Source organism: Polypterus senegalus, chromosome 3 (genome assembly GCF_016835505.1).
Source record: "Polypterus senegalus isolate Bchr_013 chromosome 3, ASM1683550v1, whole genome shotgun sequence".
Taxonomy (NCBI): Eukaryota; Metazoa; Chordata; class Cladistia; order Polypteriformes; family Polypteridae; genus Polypterus; species Polypterus senegalus.
Window position 1 is genome coordinate 216,105,827 of NC_053156.1, and position 18,452 is coordinate 216,124,278.

General features: G+C 36.2%; 1 protein-coding gene across 2 annotated transcripts in view; it reads left to right on the plus strand.

The window, feature by feature from the left end:
* slc5a6a (solute carrier family 5 member 6a) overlaps nt 1–18,138 on the plus strand; it is a 94,882-nt gene extending 76,744 nt beyond the window's left edge. For both annotated transcript variants that reach the window (XM_039748440.1, XM_039748441.1), the window contains exons 13-16: nt 236–414; nt 1,202–1,305; nt 4,877–4,998; nt 14,800–18,138. In XM_039748440.1, coding sequence (XP_039604374.1) covers nt 236–414; nt 1,202–1,305; nt 4,877–4,998; nt 14,800–14,979 — 585 coding nt within the window. In that variant the 3' untranslated portion in view covers nt 14,980–18,138. The remainder of the gene's footprint in view (nt 1–235; nt 415–1,201; nt 1,306–4,876; nt 4,999–14,799) is intronic.
* The last annotated feature ends 314 nt before the right edge of the window (nt 18,139–18,452 follow it).

Consider the following 18,452-nt stretch of genomic DNA (forward strand, 5'->3'; position numbering starts at 1 on the left):
TTTGAATTCTGATTTTTAAATACTATCAAGTTTAAACATGAAAATTTATTTTGCATTGTTGTGTAATTTTTGTATTGAGTATAAAGAATATAACAGAGTGAGTCAGCATTTAATCCGACAATGTTAGATTACAAAAGAGGCATTAATGCTAACTGTAATGGTGCTGTGTGTTAGAAATATATAAAAGTAGAAAATTATTATGTGTTAAAAAAAGTTACATCTTTATCTTTACTAGGGTGCTCTTAGTGGTCTACTGGCAGGACTGGTCATGGCTTTCTGGATAGGCATTGGAAGCCTTGTCTCTAAGAGTTCATCTTCTGTGCCTTCTGTCAACACTACAGCTTTTCCACAAACAGGAAATGTAACAATGACTGCAATGACAACACTCTTGACGACCGCAGCTACAAAACCACGGTTAGAAAAATTTCTGGGATAACATGGTGGCTAAGGGATGATGATTTAACCTTAACGACTTGGGAGGCAAGGCTTGAATCCTGGCCCAGTTAATATCTTTGTATAGTTTGCCTATTTCCCCAATTTCTGTACATGCTTTTTTTTCCCCTCCTGTTTCAGATAATCTATTTTTTCCAATATCCCAAAGCATTTGTATTAGATTAAATGGCAGTTTAAATTTGACTGGCGTGAACATTCCATGCCTTGACTTGGGTTGTCACAAGGCTCTGGATCCTCAACACCGCCAAATCTGGGTTAAGACGATTGTAGAAATGAAAAGATTAAGTTAATATTAGAAGGTCTAGACATGTGTTAATGATTGTTTATTTGGTATAATAAACTAAAATACAAAAACCTATTCCTTCTGCAACTGCTGTATACAGTATATTTATATATTTGCACAAGTAATGTACCATGTTTAACAGTATCACCCACATCATTAATAATTATGTGAAAATAAGAATCTGCTTCCCTTATTAATTTACTAATAATAATAAATTATTATTATTTGGAATCAAACACAGATTCATCTTAGTTTTCCTGGTGCACCATTGTGAATTCACACTAATTCAGTAAAGCATAATTTAAAAAAAATAGTATAAATCTTTTTGGAATATTCAAAAATTATATTCTCATATGTTAATCAGTATTCTTCTGCAATGTACTTGTATTTATTTATATATTTTATGTTACTCTTTACATAACTGGTATATTTCTACTAATACATTTTTTTTGTTTTATTTTGTAGTCTGTCTGGTTTAAACAAGTTTTATGCTTTGTCATATATGTGGTACAGTGCACACAACTCAACCACTGTTGTTATTGTTGGTCTTCTTGTCAGTCTTTTCACAGGTAAGAGCTCTTTCTTTTTTTTTTTTTGTTAAACAGTAACAGATTAATATATATGTTGAAAGGTTTTCTACATATTTAATAGATATTTTTAGAAGTAAATAATGTAATATAGTTTGCAATTAATTTATGTTTAATATGGGAAAAGAAATGTTAAACTTGCGTGTTTAAAGTCTCCAAACTGCAAAAAATATATATCTTTCAATGAGATGTCCATGATAACACTTTGCAGTGTTTTTCTTATGCTTGATATGACTGACATTTGCACTTAACATTTAACAAAGAAATGCATATAACATTATGATAAATGGTTTTGTAGTATAGTCAGCCATTGCATTAACAACAGTGATCATGGGTTTCTTCACTTAGATTTTGTTATGATTTTGATAGAAAAATAAAACACAATGTCAGTGTCCCACATTGACAATGTTTTGCATGCATTAATAAAAATTATTAAAATAATTACCTAATTTATTCTACCAACAATATAAATGGGTTAAAACATACAACTTTATTCTTTTAAATATTAGTTTGACTTGGAGTGTACTTTTATAATGTAGCTGTAGAAAAGTATTTTCATATTAATTGGAATATTGATATTGAATATCATTTTATTGAAGCACTGCACTTCCCACAACATTCAATACAAATACCATAAACAGGGAATTCTTGTAACATGCTAAATTACTTTCAGCATTATTTTTATTTTATCTTGTGGTCCAGTTGTATGTTCTCAATTTAGATTGATTTCTCTTGTTTCCTTGATGTTAACCAGGATGTTAGTAGTGTTTCTGGTTTACTTGTGTTTTTGGCAATAAGTTTACCATTACTTGATTGTTACCTTATTATTTTAATCTTCAATAAAGCAGTATGCAATAAGTTACACATTTTTATTTCACTAAGTTATATGGCAGAGTGGGGAATGCTTAAATAGATGTCTTTTGATTTGTGATGCCTTTAATAGATCTGAGAGGATTTTTAGGATTAAATCATTAAGCAATTTATTGTTGAATTTAAATAAATGCTTAGGCAGAAATGTAAGTTTCTTTTGAGTCAAGTAAAAGTTGAAGCCATGGATCCTTTTTAAAGAAGTGGGATGAAGTGAAAAGATCCTTTTACCTCAAAGAATGTACTCTAACAGCCTGTGAAATTCTGGGTTAGATGTTCTAAAACATACAGAATTATAAAATAATCATTAAGCATGAGAAAAAGTGAAACAAAAGTATTTGCCAGTGTCTGCTAAAGTGGTTCAGTTATGCATGATTTTAATATACACGTAATGCATTTGTCAGTTATGCAGATATTTACAGATTTCCTTACAAACAAAATACTTAATTTCTTTCACGGCTTGCTCTTATACTTTTCAAGTGCTGTATTCTGATTCTTACAGCTCAACAGTTTAAATATGGTCATTACTGAAATAGGAATAAGAGGAGTGTGTGGGGTATTATATATTTTGACTCTAAATCAGTGAACATCACTCAATAGAATAGAAATATGCTGCCACATAAATGATTGCATAATCAAAATGTAATGACATGTATGTACTAAGGATTCACTTTAATCAATCAATCAACATTTATTTATATAGCACATATTCATACAAAAAAATGTAGCTCAAAGTGCTTTACAAAATGAATAGAAAAATAGAAGACACAATAAAAAATAAACATAAGTCAACATTAATTAACATAGAATAAGAGTATAAATAATAATTATTATAATAAAATCTGTAGGGGTTCCAGACCAAGAGACTGCCCAGTCCCCTCTGGGCAATCTACCTAACATTAGTCAAACAGTCCTCTTTGTATTTAGGGTTTTCATGGAAGGACCTGATGATGATGGTCACGTAGACTTCTGGCTTTCAGTCCATCAATGTTGGTGCATCATGATGCTTTGAGTAGGTGGTGGCGCAGGCCGCTACCACAAAGAAACCGGAAAAAGAAACAGAAGAGAGAGTAGGGGTCAGTATGGATTTTGGAGCCACTGTGAATAGTTATTATGAAGAATTGAACATACAGGGTATCAGTATTAAGTTAAAGTGAAGTTATAAAAAGGCCATGTGTTTTCAGCAGTGTTTTAAAGTGCTCTACTGTATTTGCCTGGCGAATTCCTATTGGCAGGCTATTCCAGATTTTAGGTGCATAACAGCAGAAGGCCGCCTCACCACTTCTTTTAAGTTTAGCTTTTGGAATTATAAGGAGACACTCATTTGAAGATCTAAGGTTACGATTTGGAATATAACGTATCAGGCATTCCGATATATAAGATGGAGCGAGATTATTTAAGGCTTTATAAACCATAAGCAGTATTTTAAAGTCAATCCTGAAAGACACAGGCAGCCAGTGTAGTGACATCAAAACTGGAGAAATGTGTTCGGATTTTTTTTTCCCAGTTAGGATTCTAGCAGCTGCATTCTGCACTCGTTGCAAGTGATTGATGTCTTTTTTGGGTAAGGAATCTAGTTGCAACATGAAGAACATGCAAAAAATACCACTTTAAGGGCATGTGCAAATTGCCAATATTGAATTCTCCACAGAACAGACAACTACTTCAACAATATTTCAACTGCTTGGGTGTGCCCCCAAAAAGGAAGGTGTAGGGCCATTGCCCAAGTAAATTTCTGTCAGTGTGGTGTTCCTCCTTATGCAGTTTGTCGTGTATAACTGTGTCATTCCTGTTTTAAAAATTTATACACTTGAGCTTCGGTGTTTTAAAGGGTTCTGTTTTTTGCATGAAAGTGGGTATTTCTCATACTTCCTGAATGTTTCTTTTTTACCATTTACTTAATCAAATGTTCTCGGATATTTTGTCCCACATGCGGATGACAACTGAAAAGCTGTGTTAGCAGAAGCTGCATTAGCTGAACTGCTAAATATGCCAACAGAGATACAAGTACTGCACAGTTTGCCCTTTCCAGACAATACTAAATATAAAGGAATAATTGTCAAAAAATCAAGAATCTTGTAAGTGTAGGATAAGCAGAGGATAATATGCCATATATAAAGACATTTGTGTAAAAAATAGATTGTACTAAGAAGTATCTGAGTGTATTGGTCTCTGCTGCTCTTACCATGTTCGACGAACTGTGAAATGTTGTGTTGAATGTCTATGACAGTAAATCCACTTAATGTCAATACATAGGAATTCACCCTTCAGTGCATATTATGTACAGCAAATGGACAATGAAACTTGGCACTAATGTATGTACAGCAAATGGACAATGAAACTTGTCACTAATTTATGTAATGTTTGAAAATAATTATGCAGTATTATATAGCATTTTATTGTTTTAAGTCAAGGCTGTTATTCCTTTTAAATATGCATACATTATAAATAATTTGCATATTCTCTTTCTTTGTTAATGTTGCACATTTATTTTAAGAAAGACCCAGAAATAACTAGTTTGACTACTTCATTTACATTCTAAGCAAAAGTAGTAGCTTATTTTTGCTATAAAATTTGTAATATATTTGCTCTAAACCCTTATTTATTAAAACTGTTTTTGTAATAAACTTTTATAGAAAATGTAAATGAATGGACTCCTCAACAAAATTTTATTTTCTTTTTTTAGGCCCAACAAAAGGAAAGGATGTTAACCCAGACACCATCTTCCCTGTTCTGAGTTCTTTGCTGTTCTTCCTGCCTGACAAATACAAAGAGAGACTAAACTGTGGAGTCCGTTTTAGGAAAAAGGTAATAAAAAAAAAATCCTTAACAGATTATAATAGAGATGATCAAAAAATTCTAAGCCTATTAAGAGACCTATTAAGAGAAATAATGGTAAAATCTAATTATTTTTCAACATAACCTTCATTAACACTAATACACTTTTTATGATGTTTTACAGTGGTACCCAGATCAAATGTTTTGTTTTGCATGTGCAATAACTTGTCAGTAGCCAACTTGACATTTACTCGGATGTGGTCCTTTTGTGAAATTTCATAAGGCCAAGTCTGAAAATAGGGTGCATGTGGTATTTCTTTGAATCCAGATTTTTTCAGAATAGCCAGTCTGAGTGAACTTTGTTGTGAAGCAGAAGGAAGATGTTGATGTTTTTTCCCCTATTTCCTGACACAAATGGCCAAGCAAATCACCATACTATTAACTAGCTTCTTCTGTCTTTTGAGGTATGTAATCAGTATGGATTTACACCTTCAACACTATTAAAAAGCATGGGTATCATCTTGATAGCACTGCTTTGAACCTTGGATTTGTTTGTGCTTGAGAATCATAAATGTTGTGGAACCCCCCTTAGCTTAGTTTAATTAGGTTCTTCAATGAAAGAGCTGTAGCACCCACTTGGATTAGGCTGTTTTTTTTTGTTTTTTTTTAATAGCTTTGATTACCAATAAGTAGAGACAGTAGCCTTTATAAAATAAAACAAGGCTATAATAGCTGAAAGATTTGTGTGATAGCTTGGCTATTGTGAAATAAAAGAAAAAAATTGTGTTGGAAGACTGGGAATATATTCTGTGTTACCATGAAATAGATAGTGGTCTTATCCAAATCTCTAAACCTTGAGCCATCTGAGCTTATTTTCTGTAAGTGCTAAAAAGTGGGTATTAAGATATGTTCTCATTTAATTATTTTGATTGGTTTCCTGTGCATTATTTTTGTGTTTTAAAACACATTTCATTGATAAACTACTGTAAACAACATAAAAAAATCAATTGCAATTGAATTTGCCTTTTCCTTTTGTGTGCCTCATTTTTTGTTATATCATATTCGTAATCAGGTCTGATTGAGATATATATATATATATATATATATATATATATATGTGGAGGTTGACCCGGACACAGACAGGCAGACACCATCATTGTCACCCAAACACACGTTTATTTACACTAATATTTACAGTAAGTAAATTAAGTAAGTAAAACTTATTTACAGTAAGTGCACCACAAAACCCCCCTCTCACTCTCTTGCCTCCTTGCCTTCTCCAGCTCAGTCCTCTCCGCTCCCGACTCTCGCCCCGAATGAAGGGAGGCGGCCCCTTTTCTCTACACCCGGATGAGCTCCAGGTACTCCCCGGCAATCTCCCGCTGACACGCCCCATTTTGGCTGTTCTCCCAAAAGCTCTCCGGGTTTCCCTGCTTCACTTCCCCCCAGCACTTCCTGGTGTGGCGGAAGTGCTGAGGTCCAGGGTCCCCAAGGCATTGGGGCGCCTCCTGGCGGATGACCACGGGCCCCTACAGGGTGGGGCTTCCACGCCCTGAACCCGTGGCCCCCAAAGCAACCAGGAAGGCGGCCCCCACGTGATCCCAGATGGGCACACGCCTACTTCCGGTCCTCCAAGGCGTCCCGGCCGGGTCGTGGCCCCTGGCACCCTCAACAATATATATATCAGTTTGTGTGAAGATGAACTTTTATAAAGTTCTTATCCACTAGCAACAGCGGGTTAAGATTACCAGGTGGAAGTTGACTTTGTAGGGCATAATAATTTGAGTTAAAAAATAACTGGAGCATGGTCAATAATGTCAATAGTGTAATATTTTCAAGATTTAATAGATGGCAGTGAATTTTAATCTATAAAAAGTCTGTTTCTGAGTATGATATACTGACAAAAAGAATATTTAATTTGGGTACAGAAAGCTCAATGTGTCAGAGAGATTGTGATGCATAGTAAACTGTGTTATTGCTGTCACTTTTTTAGTTTTTATAGTTTAGGTGCTAGTTATATGTCTGGATTTATGTTTGTACTGCATAATTAAATATTATAGTTTGAGTGCTCATACTTTGAACCAGTTAAAATAACATAAGCATAAATTCAGTCTTCCATATTCAATGCATATGGAGTGTGTTAGCCAGAATTATTCTCGATTCGAAAAGGTTCGCAATGATACATTTTAATTTGGAATCCATGTAGAATCAGTTGCAACAAATTGAATTGTTTTGTGAATTAAAATTCCAGCTCTTGCTTGCTTCACAGAATGAACAATGTGACCAGCTTAGTCTAGTTTAAGCTGAAACTGATCTTTGTTTAATGGGTCTTCTGTATAAAAACAAGTTTGGCCTTTAGTGACATGGAGGTATGAAAACACTTTTTCTGCGAAGATATGACTCCTTTAATGTTCCAGTTTATAAGCTTTATCAATTTATTGTAATTATACTGCTTCTGTCTTGTACTGTAGAAGACATTGCTTGATATCAGGTGAAACAAGTAACATGTTTTATATCACTGATGCAACATTTTTATTTGCCAAGCTGCAAACAATGAACTATGTGTAATAAATAGTTCAATAAATGCCAAAGTAAGACTGTGGGAGATAAAAAAAAAAAAAACAGCTTTCATTCTCTTCTCTTTGCAACCCCTGCCCATCCTCTATTTTTTTAAAATAATATTTTGGAAGCCTGGCTGTGGGTGAAAAAACACAAACACATTTCAAAAATTACTTTGCCTCTTTAACTTTTGCATGTAAACCTTAAGGTGAAATTTGAACAAAGTACTACTTAATATATACTAGACAAAAGCACAGTAAGCTGTTTATTTCAATGGAGACTGCAGTCCTCCAATGGCAGACCCCCTCTTTGGCTGTTGTAGCTGCAATAACCTGTGATATTATTAAGGGTTCTGTGGCTGAAGGTTGTAAACCTGGGTCTTGACACAGGGCAACATTGAGAATGTGACATTCAGTTGATCCCCAGAAAATAAACCCAAAATATATTTAATGTAAGAGTATTGTATATATTATATTTTGTCTCACAAGATATAATATATTTTAATATTTTCGGACATGCAGTGTAACTAGTTTTAAGGAGATTTCCACTATTGCACAATTAGTAAATATCTAACGTACTGTACTGCATCATAAAAATCCATAGTTTTGTCAGATACTGCACAGGAAAAAAAATAGCATTTGTAAACAAGTTCTTTCATATACAGCACACCTCCCAAACTTATAATATTTTTAAACAAATCACTAACTTCAAGTTCTGCCCAATATTGCACAAAGATATCAGAAAAAATCAAACTGAAAAATTCTTCTGAGGAAACTTCACATTGTGTGGCAGTATGGTTACATGTTACAACATTTCCTCCAGTGCTGAAAACCTTCTCAGAAGGGCTGCTTGAGGTAGGAATGCACAGGTACATTTCTTCAAGTTTCCCCAATTTGGGGAAATATACTTCTTGTGTTTTCCACCACTCAAGTGGATTTACATCACAGTTCACCTCAGGTAACATCAAATAGTTCTTGATCTCATTTTGAGTGGCATTGCGCAGAGACTCACCTTCTCTGAATTCATCTATAGATTGTGATCCAGTGGCAGTATAACCCTAGACAAAGTAATACTTTTGTCAAATAATTTAGTCACCATAGTAAAATAAGGCAAAAACACTCATGTGATGGGAATAAGCTTCTATAGTGTACCTACCTATGGCATGTTAAGGAACTGATCCTGGTACTGGTTAGGACGAATCTCCGGAAGTATATTGTTTTCTAGTATTAGAAACAAAATGACAGCATGATACAAGGGTTTGTTGATTGGGTTCTAAAACAACAAATGTACACTGTAAACCACAAATGCTAGAACCATCTAATTTACACAATTAAGAATTAAAGGGTTGACCTTTGGTCTTAAAATCAGCACAACAAAATATCCTTTAACGTAAATCTATGACACACCAAAAATGCTGTGTAAACACATATTCAGGCCAGATTGGGGAGCATGCACTGGTATAGCATGTTACCATACCCACCACACGACGAAACAGCACGGGATCCTGATTGGCAACCTCCAAGGCAGACACGCAATCCAGTCCCACCCACCAGAAATGACCATTTATCTTTCGCAACCAGGTGTTACAGGGGCCTGGTCCAGCCAGCTCGGGTCCTCAACAATGAGAATCCTGTGAGCCAGATCACCCTCGGGAAATTGTGCCTCATGGCCATAGTTCAATATCAGATGCTCCCTCACAATGCAGGTAATGTGCCTCGTTCTGGATTTGGTGAGCAACTGTTCATTTGATACAAAGTCATACCAGCGGTACCCGAGGATTCTCTGAAGAGACACAGTACCAAAGGATTCCAGTCTTCATCTCAGGTCACTGGATAGCTCCCATGTCTTACAACCATATAGCACGACAAGAAGCACCAGGACTCTAAAGACTTGGACTTTTGCTCTTTTGCATAGATATCAGGAGCACCACACAGTCCTTTCCAGCAACCTCATGACCTCCCATGTTCTCCCAATCTGTCTACTGATTTCATAGGAATAGTCGCCAGAGATATGAATGTTGCTGCCAAGGTAAATTAACCTCTTGACAAGGTAAACACTCTCTCCGCAGGCGGACACACTGCTGATGGCTGTGCCCAAGAGGTCTTGTTTTTTATCCAGGATACTTGCAAGCCCAGACATTCAGACTCTTCGCTCAGTCTCTCGAGAGCCCAGATCAGAGCCTCCATTGATTCTGTGAAGATCATAGCATCGTTGGCAAAGTCAAGATCAGTGAATCTTTCTTCATCAACAGGTGCCCCATAACCACTGGACCACACGACCTTGCCCAACACCCAGTCCATGAAAGCACTGAACAGAGTAGGAGGAAGAACATACCCCTAACGAACCCCAGAATCAACTGGGAAAAACGTAGAGGATCTGCCTCCACTCTGCACAGCACTCACAGTACCAGTGTACAGGCCGACCATGATATCTAGTAACCTTGAGGGGATCCTGGGAAGACTCAGGATGTCCCACAGGGCAGCTCGAATAACTGAGTTAAAAACTTTACGAAAACTGACAAAGGCTACAAAGAAACTCTGCCGATATTCGTGTTTGCGCTACATGAGGACCCACGGTACCAGGATGCGGTCAGTTGTAGACTTCTTAGGTGTAAAACCAAGCTTCTCCGGTTGCTATTAAGTGAGCAACAGATCACGGATCCTATTGAGGATGAACCTAACAAGGACCTTACTCGGAACTGAGAGCAGTGTTATCCTCCTGTAGTTGCCTCAATCCGGACGATCACCCATCCCTTTTCCGATAGGGACGATAAGTCCCATTTTCCAGTCAGTTGGTATGATGCCCATCTCCCAAATAGAAGTAAAGATTGCTTGCAATGCCTGGAGGACAGCCTTACCTCCAGCCTGGAGAAGATCACCCCAGATACCACAAATCCCTGCAGCCTTCCCTACCCTATGCTGGTTCACCACCTGTGCAATCTCAGTGAAATTGGGTGGTTCACAGCTAATTGGAAGATCAACCTCAATATTTGTGGGCTCAGAGATATCTAGCATCCCAGCTGGAGAATCAGCTTCAAACAGCTGGTCAAAGCAGCCAGCCCAGCAAGTCACAACTATAGTGTCATTGTTAAGGACTGTTTTATCAGCTGCCCTGACTGCAACTCTCCAAGGAACAGACTCAGATGTGCATAATGCTTCAATTCCTCTGTAAGCAGGACATGGTCAATAGACCATAGATGGTGTGTCACTTGCTCACAGATTCCTCTTAACAAATGCCTCCTTAGCTGCTCTCAGAGCCCTCGCAGCTGTCCTTTTCAGTTCCTGGTACAGACTGGAGTCAAGCACTCAAACCTTGTGCTGTGACTCCTCTGTGACATCCAGAGTGCCCTGCAAGATGAAACACAGATGAGCAATATTAACACAAACAGAACCCCTAGCAACCTTCAGAGTCTTGTCATGGAAGGTCTCCCACAACACATTAGGATCAGCAGTCACGCCCATATCTGTAAGTTCCTCACAAAAATTGCTTCCAAACTCATTAGAAACAGCCTGATCCTGGAGTCTGGCCAGGTCCAACCTCATTTTCCTAGTTGGTGGTAGCCTGCTTGGCCTAAGCTGGATCTTCAGAGTAGCAACAACAATCTGTGGTCAGAATTCACAAACTGGGAACTTCTGTAGACCCTGCCGTTTTGTAAGAGCCTCCAGCGTCTGCCCACATGGATGTGATCGATCTCCTGCACCACAAGTATTGGAGTACCAAGTCCAAAATGCAGCTCAGGGTGCTGGAACCGGGATCCGGCGATCCTCAGCCTGTAACCTTTTGCAGAGTCAAGGGACATGAAGCTACTTTCACTACAGTCGCCAGAATCCTCCTAGCCAGCCCTATCCGTGCCATTGGTTGCATTGAAGTCACCCGTGACCAGAGGAGTGTGACCTCGCGGGCACCCATCAACCACCGAGCGAAGTAAATTAATTGTCCCCCTCACCAAGACATTACTCACCATGGTCGGAGCATACACTGAGACAATGGACAAGGCACCCAGAAAGTGCCTTATAATACACTCGTTGAAAGGAATTACATTGGACACCAACGGAAGGATTCGATTCTCCACAGTAATAGCTACTCCCTGAGTATGACAGTCATCAGAGCGACCAGACCAATAAAAGGTGCAGCCACCTACAGAGGTATGGCCAGTCCCAGGTCTGTGCACCTCAGAGAGTGTTATCTCCGACAGCAGAGGAAGATTATCATCATGCTAGAGAGACGAGATGTTCCATGCTCTTCCGGGATGGGCTGCCTCAAATTGGTACTGCCATGTAGCAGGTGACGCCTCTATACCACACCAGTTCCTGCTCCCCAACTTGCCTGACTCTATTGGCTCTCTGACAGTTTTGACTCTTCAGGGGATGGGGCCCACAACGGCATTCTCAAAATCCTTTCATAATACAAGCAGCCTTTCTATGGGCTGTTGTAGCAGAGCTACTCCCGCAGAGAGTAGAAAGGAATCCTGCCTGTCGTCTCAAAGTTGCGTGAAGTTTTTTTTTTACAGTGGCTGGAGTGCCAATCCTGTCACTAACCCCCATGATTTCCCTGCAAGTTGGAGGACCAGCTTAACATCTTACCCAGGTCATACTCTGGCCTCTCAAATGAATATTTAATGGAAGCACATTTTGAAATAACAATTTTGTTAGACACCTGTCCAGTTATAGTTGCTAACAGTTGTGGAAATGTGTGGCTATTCTTGGAAAAATGGTTGTAGATTTCGATAGTTAACTTAGAATAAATTTACAGAGAACATATTTAAAATTGTGGCACAGAAAATTGATAAGGTTGAAGTCAAATATTTGAGTAAACTAATCAAAGAAATTCTTATTTTTATTTTCGACCCTCTCAGTATATAAGATATTTTGGCCAAGCCATGTGGTCTGAAAAAGTAGATTTTTGTTTGACCCCACACTTTGGTAGACTTGCAACTTTTTTAATGCTTACACTTCATTTATTCAATTTAATCACATTTCCCTCTTGATGCTGAACAGAAGTATTCAATAGTACTATACTGCTACTACCACATTTCACTTTATGGGCAATATTTTGTAGATTGAAGTCAATATTATGTATGTTCCATTGTTAATATATTTGTTTTCCTGCTATCACTCATGAAGCTTATGCAGTATGTCAAGGTACAGGAAAACAGACCTTGCAGCCTAAGGCAATAATAGCTAGATGATACTCTCACAATGATAGATAATTAGTTTGCTCCAAAGAAGGAGGCAGATTTTAAAATTGGTTCAGTTTCTCATGAATGTGTCAATGCTGTAATGCAGTTACTTTGATCTGTTGTCTACGTGATAAAGGGATGTCTGACAATTGATTAATTGACACACCATCAATCTAGCCTGAATTATGCAGTACATTAAACCCTCGTTTATCGCGGTTAATCCGTTCCAGACTTTTCCGCAATAAATGAATTTCCGCGAAATAGGATTCTTTATTTATAAATCTAATATTTTCGCAGTTAGAGCATAGAAAACCTGTTTACGACCTTCTAAATACATTTTTTAACATTATTAGAGCCCTCTAGACATGAAATAACACCCTTTAGTCACAAGTTTAAACTGTGCTCCATGACAAGACAGAGATGACAGTTCTTTCTCACAATTAAAAGAATGCAAACATATCTTTCTTTTCAAAGAGGTGTGTGTCAGGAGCAGAGAATGTCAGAGAGAAAAGTAAATAATCAAAAATCAATAGGGCTGTTGGGCTTTTAAGTGGAAGCACCGCGATAAAGCAGCCGCAAGAAAGGGATCAATGTGAAGGTAGTCTTTGAGCATTTTTTAGAGGAGCGTTGGTATCTTCTAAGCAAACAGCCCCTCTGCTCATAGCCCCTCCGCCAGGAGCAGAGAATGTCAGAGAGAGTGAGAGAGACAGAGAAAAGCAAACAATCAAAAATCAATACGTGCTGTTAGAGCTTTTAAGTGTGCGAAGCACCGCAAGTGAAGCATATCGTATATCATTGAGGAGTTTTATTTAATACGCAATACATGCTCTGATTGGGTAGCTTTTCAGCCATCCGCCAATAGCGTCCCTTGTATGAAATCAACTGGGCAAACAAACTGAGGAAGCATGTACCATAAATTAAAAGACCCATTGTCCGCAGAAATCCGCGAACCAGTAAAAAATCTGTGATATATATTTAGATATGCTTACATTTAAAATCCGAGATGGAGTGAAGCCGAGAAAGTTGAAGCACGATATAGCGAGGGATCACTGTATTCTTATCACACTGCCCAAGTAAATGCTGGGCTCATTGTGATTTTTTTTTTTTTAATATTAATGTGATACTTGCTATTTTGTGTGTCATACATTTACCTGAAAGGGTATTTTGTCATGCTGATTTTATGGCCAAAGGTTAGCTCCTGAGTTCTAAACTGTATGAATGAGAAGTATAATTTCTGAAAACAGTGAACAAACTTGTGTATTGTGCTCTCATTTAGTTTCTGATGCTAAAGTACAATGCAACTGGAGATTCGTCCTGGCCAGTACCAGGACCAGTCCCCATCTAAGATGCCACAGTGTCCGCGGCAGTGGGCACCACCTTCTTTTGTGACATCAGTAGTCATGGACTGAGATGGACCAGAGCAAGTGAGCAGCTATTTATTAAAAACAAACAATTTAAGTGCCACACTACAAAATTTAAATGTCAATAAATAAACCTTTTTTAAAATTTATTCTCTGAAGTGTTAAATAATCCAATAAATAAGTAAATGCTTTTAAAATCCTTACAGTGTTTTACAACATATTCCTTTCTTCTCTTCCTGTTGCCATGCATTGTGATGGTGATGAATTCATTGTTGGTTATAGAACAGTTTGTAGCATAAGAAAGACAAATTTGCTTTTTGAATGGCCTGGAAAATCTTTACGAACATTATAACAGGTGTATTAGTGTTCAAGGGGAATATTATGAAAAATAAAACTTGTTTGTTTTACTGGTATCTTTTATAGATATAGTATAGTTATAGATATAGTTAGTCTCATAAGTTTCTGATCACCCTTCATATTGATTGCATTGCAGAGTAAATCTTAATAGATTTGCAGAGTAAATCTTAATTTTGTGGTGTTCTTTGAAATATCACTTTTTTGATAATTTTGATATTGACAAATTCATTTTGCTATATTATGAGGCATGTTCTCTTACATTTTAGTAATTTTGTGTTTTGCAAAGTACATAGAAGACGTGAATTTGTGTGATCTGTCTAAAGTTTTATCAGATTATAATTGTTTTAAAGTTATTTTAAATTTCTTGTTCCATAGGTCACTAATCGTAATTCCCAGCAGTATCAGAAACCTGAACAGGAATGTAACGGTTGTAAAGCCAATGGTGAACTAGGTAATACAGAAAGTGAGGAATCTGAAACTTTAGAGAATACACAACTGTCAAATCACAGCACAAAGCAGCAATACTACCACATTGTTCATGAGACAGCATTATGAGCCAACGGTCTTCCAAACATCTGAAATGGGCAAGGAAAACAAAATTTCTTATCACTTAATCATGGTTCTTAATTAAAACATTTCAAAAGTGTGTTGCTAGTTTTCAGAAAATAACTGTCAATTTGTATTATGTTTCCATGATGTGCAGTCTGCTGTGCCAATATTGGAGGCTTTATAGAAATTTGAAATACAGGAGATTACATATAATAGTTAAGTATCCAAGCATTTTCGCTGTTTAGCCAGCAAAAAATATATATATTGATTGTTTTAGGCTGTTGGGCTTCTTTTTCCGGTTAACAATATGCCATGATGTTCAATAATTTGGAATCCTAGTTTTTATTAAGATTATGACCTGTTGAGTTTGAAACACTCTATAGAGCTGCACTGATATACCTGGCTTATATTAATATAGTTGCTAAGATACAAGGCATTCTAATGTGGTATCACTGTGACTATTCACATTTTTCTATATTTCTCTCCGAGAGAGACAGACCTAGGGAGGGATGGCAGAAGGGTGTATTTCAAAGTTTCTTTATATGTATCAATATACAGTTTGTGTCTGTATATAATATATGTATAAATATAATGGAGTAAATGTATTTGAGTATTTATTGATTACCTCTTCTGTTAATTTATATGTTTAATTTAGTTTGGATATTTTTTCTTATTGAACGTTTTTTGCTCTTCTGAATTCTGATAAAGGTTTTTTTTCTATCAAAAGAGCTGAAACAGACAAATCAAGTGATTCTGAAAAACAAAAGCCTACCACTGTTAACCTGAAACTGTGATTTCAAACTATTCTGTAACCTCTTGCTGACTCTCTTTTTTTCTGCTTATATAGAGTTGCAGCTCAGTTTTACATTAAATAAAATGTGAACAGACTTGTTTATTGTTGACAAAGGCAATATTATCTCTGTAAGAAATGTACAAGCTTGATTCTTACAGAACTACAATGTATCATTGGGGTAGTTTTAAAATTCCTATTTTTGAAAATGAAAATGCCATGTTTTGTGTTGTGCAAAATAGTATAGCGGTTTAACATGAGGAAAAAGAAACTGTTTACTAGAAACCAAAAAATAGCCTACATAACTGTTAGCCATCTTCCCTGATGAGTGGCACAGAAATAAATAATTCTTGCCCCTACTGTAGTAAGAGACTGGTTTAATATAAGAAATTACATTATCTTGTTATAAAAATCCTAAAGTTAAATATATTTGCCAAGAACAAACTCTATCTACTATGTTAATAAGTTAAACTCCCAATCTTATTACTCCAGTTTTTGCAAGCATTTAAAATTTTACTTGTGTTTGCAAAATATTCACTTTGATGAATACACTTACATGTTTTACAGACAAAATATAACTTATATAAATTATGTTTTGCAAAGAACATGTACTTGGGTATATTATGAAATAATCAGCATTTCCGCTTTAAATTATTTTTTATTCCGCATTCTTCAGTGACTGTTTTTTTCTAAGATAAAAAACCGTTTCCTTAATAAAAATGAAACATGATAGTTTGCTAACACAATGACCTATATTGTGATTGCCAACATTGACAGCAGGTACTATATGAATGAAAATGCTATTTTTAATTCTGATCAGTTTAGTTCAGAGATAAAATTTTATTTTATTATAGTGGAGCAAGAAAATATTAATGTAATGTTAGAAATGTAAGCATTGTAACTGGCAGCTTTTAACATTTATGCCTAGTGCAGTACCCATTTCTGTGAAACAGCAACAAATTATTACTTTAGGTATTTCCATATAGTAAACCAAATTAAACTATTTGCAGCACAAAGCTTGTATTAAAATGAAAATCTATTCATGATCATTTAGCTCAGATTGTATTCTAATATTTTCAGAACTGTCAAGGATAAAATGACACTTTAACAAAGAGGTGAAATCCTTTTAATTTGTAATATAAGAAATTAACATTTAAAATTCATTTTCATTCTAATACAGTTTGTATTGCTTTATTCTGGCATTCAGCTTTAAATAGTTGCATTTTATTTAATAGATTTAGTACATTACTCGTTAAATTTCACATTTAGGTAAATCAAAATGTTAAGGGAAATATTTTCACTTCCAAAACAGACCAGAGAGCCACAAGACAGTTTTCAAGATGTCAACAGGTTCTCACACTTATTTCCTATCACTCTAAACAAATGCTGATAAATACAGCACAAAAAATCCTTTCATTTTCTTTTAATATTTTCAATAATGTGTCTGCTGTCTATTTTAAGAATATAAACAATGGTAGTGTTATGCTTATTGTTTTAACAAAGAAAAAAGAATGCAAACATGAAATATAACATTACAGCTGTGTTATTGTTATCATAGTCTCAGAATGTTGAATAAGAAACTAGAGAATATACAGTAATGTATAGAATCCCCCCTTCAAAATATTCATATTTTGTTACTTTGCAGCCTGAAATGAAGACACACAAAGTCTCCAGCTATATTTACTCAGTACATCTTATAACAGCCTAGTGAAAGATGTAAAAGCAACTGAATCCCTGAGATGGTTAAAGGACCAAAAAATTAACTTGTAAAGTCAGTCAGGTGTAAATAATCACCTTCTCCTTTGTACACCAGGTTAATTGGCTTCTACCTGTGATCAATTGTAATAATTCTGATTAGTTCAGCATAAAAACCTGCCATTCCTAGAGCATTCCAGTGCTTGGAAGTGTAACTGAAAGCAAAGATCAACTATGTGTGGCAAGGCACTAATGGAGGATCTCAGGGATAAAGTTGTGGAGATCAATACAAAAAAGTTTCAAAGTCTTTATCAAACCCTTGGAGCACAGTAGAGTCCATAATGAATTGAAAGTGTTTGGTACTATGAGGCCCCTGCCTAAGCGTAAGGCAGAAACTGGTCAGAGAGGGTGCTTAGAGACCTATGGTAACTTTGAATCAGTTACGGGAAATTTGGCAAAGAGTGGTTGTTGTGTACGTGTAACAGCAATATCAGAATTGCTCCACAAATGTGGCTTGTTTGGGAGGTTTGCAATAGAACAAATTGGGATTGGCCTCCTCTAGACTTTCCTCATATACTCAGAAATGGCGATAGATATTTGGGGAATAAACCACAAGACAATGATTATATTTTTATATTATGTACATTAAAGAACCATTAACAATAAATCAAATTAATAATATATTGAACAATTATTATAAGAGCAAAATTGAATAAATCGGACTGTGCAACTGCATGAATAAAAGGTAAAGTGCCACTTCCGGTTAGCGGAAATAGCCCAAAAGTTGATGGAAATCTTTGTTTTGAACCTAATACTTGTATGCAAAATTTGGTTGACCTAATTGAAAGTGTACTGAAGTTATCGTGTTTACATAAACACACACAGACATAATTCCAAAGATGGTATTTTCGGATTCACGGAGGTCTTAAACATCAAGATTCATTAAGATCTCACAATGGAATGTTTGGAGGATTCCAATAATTTCCCTTTACTT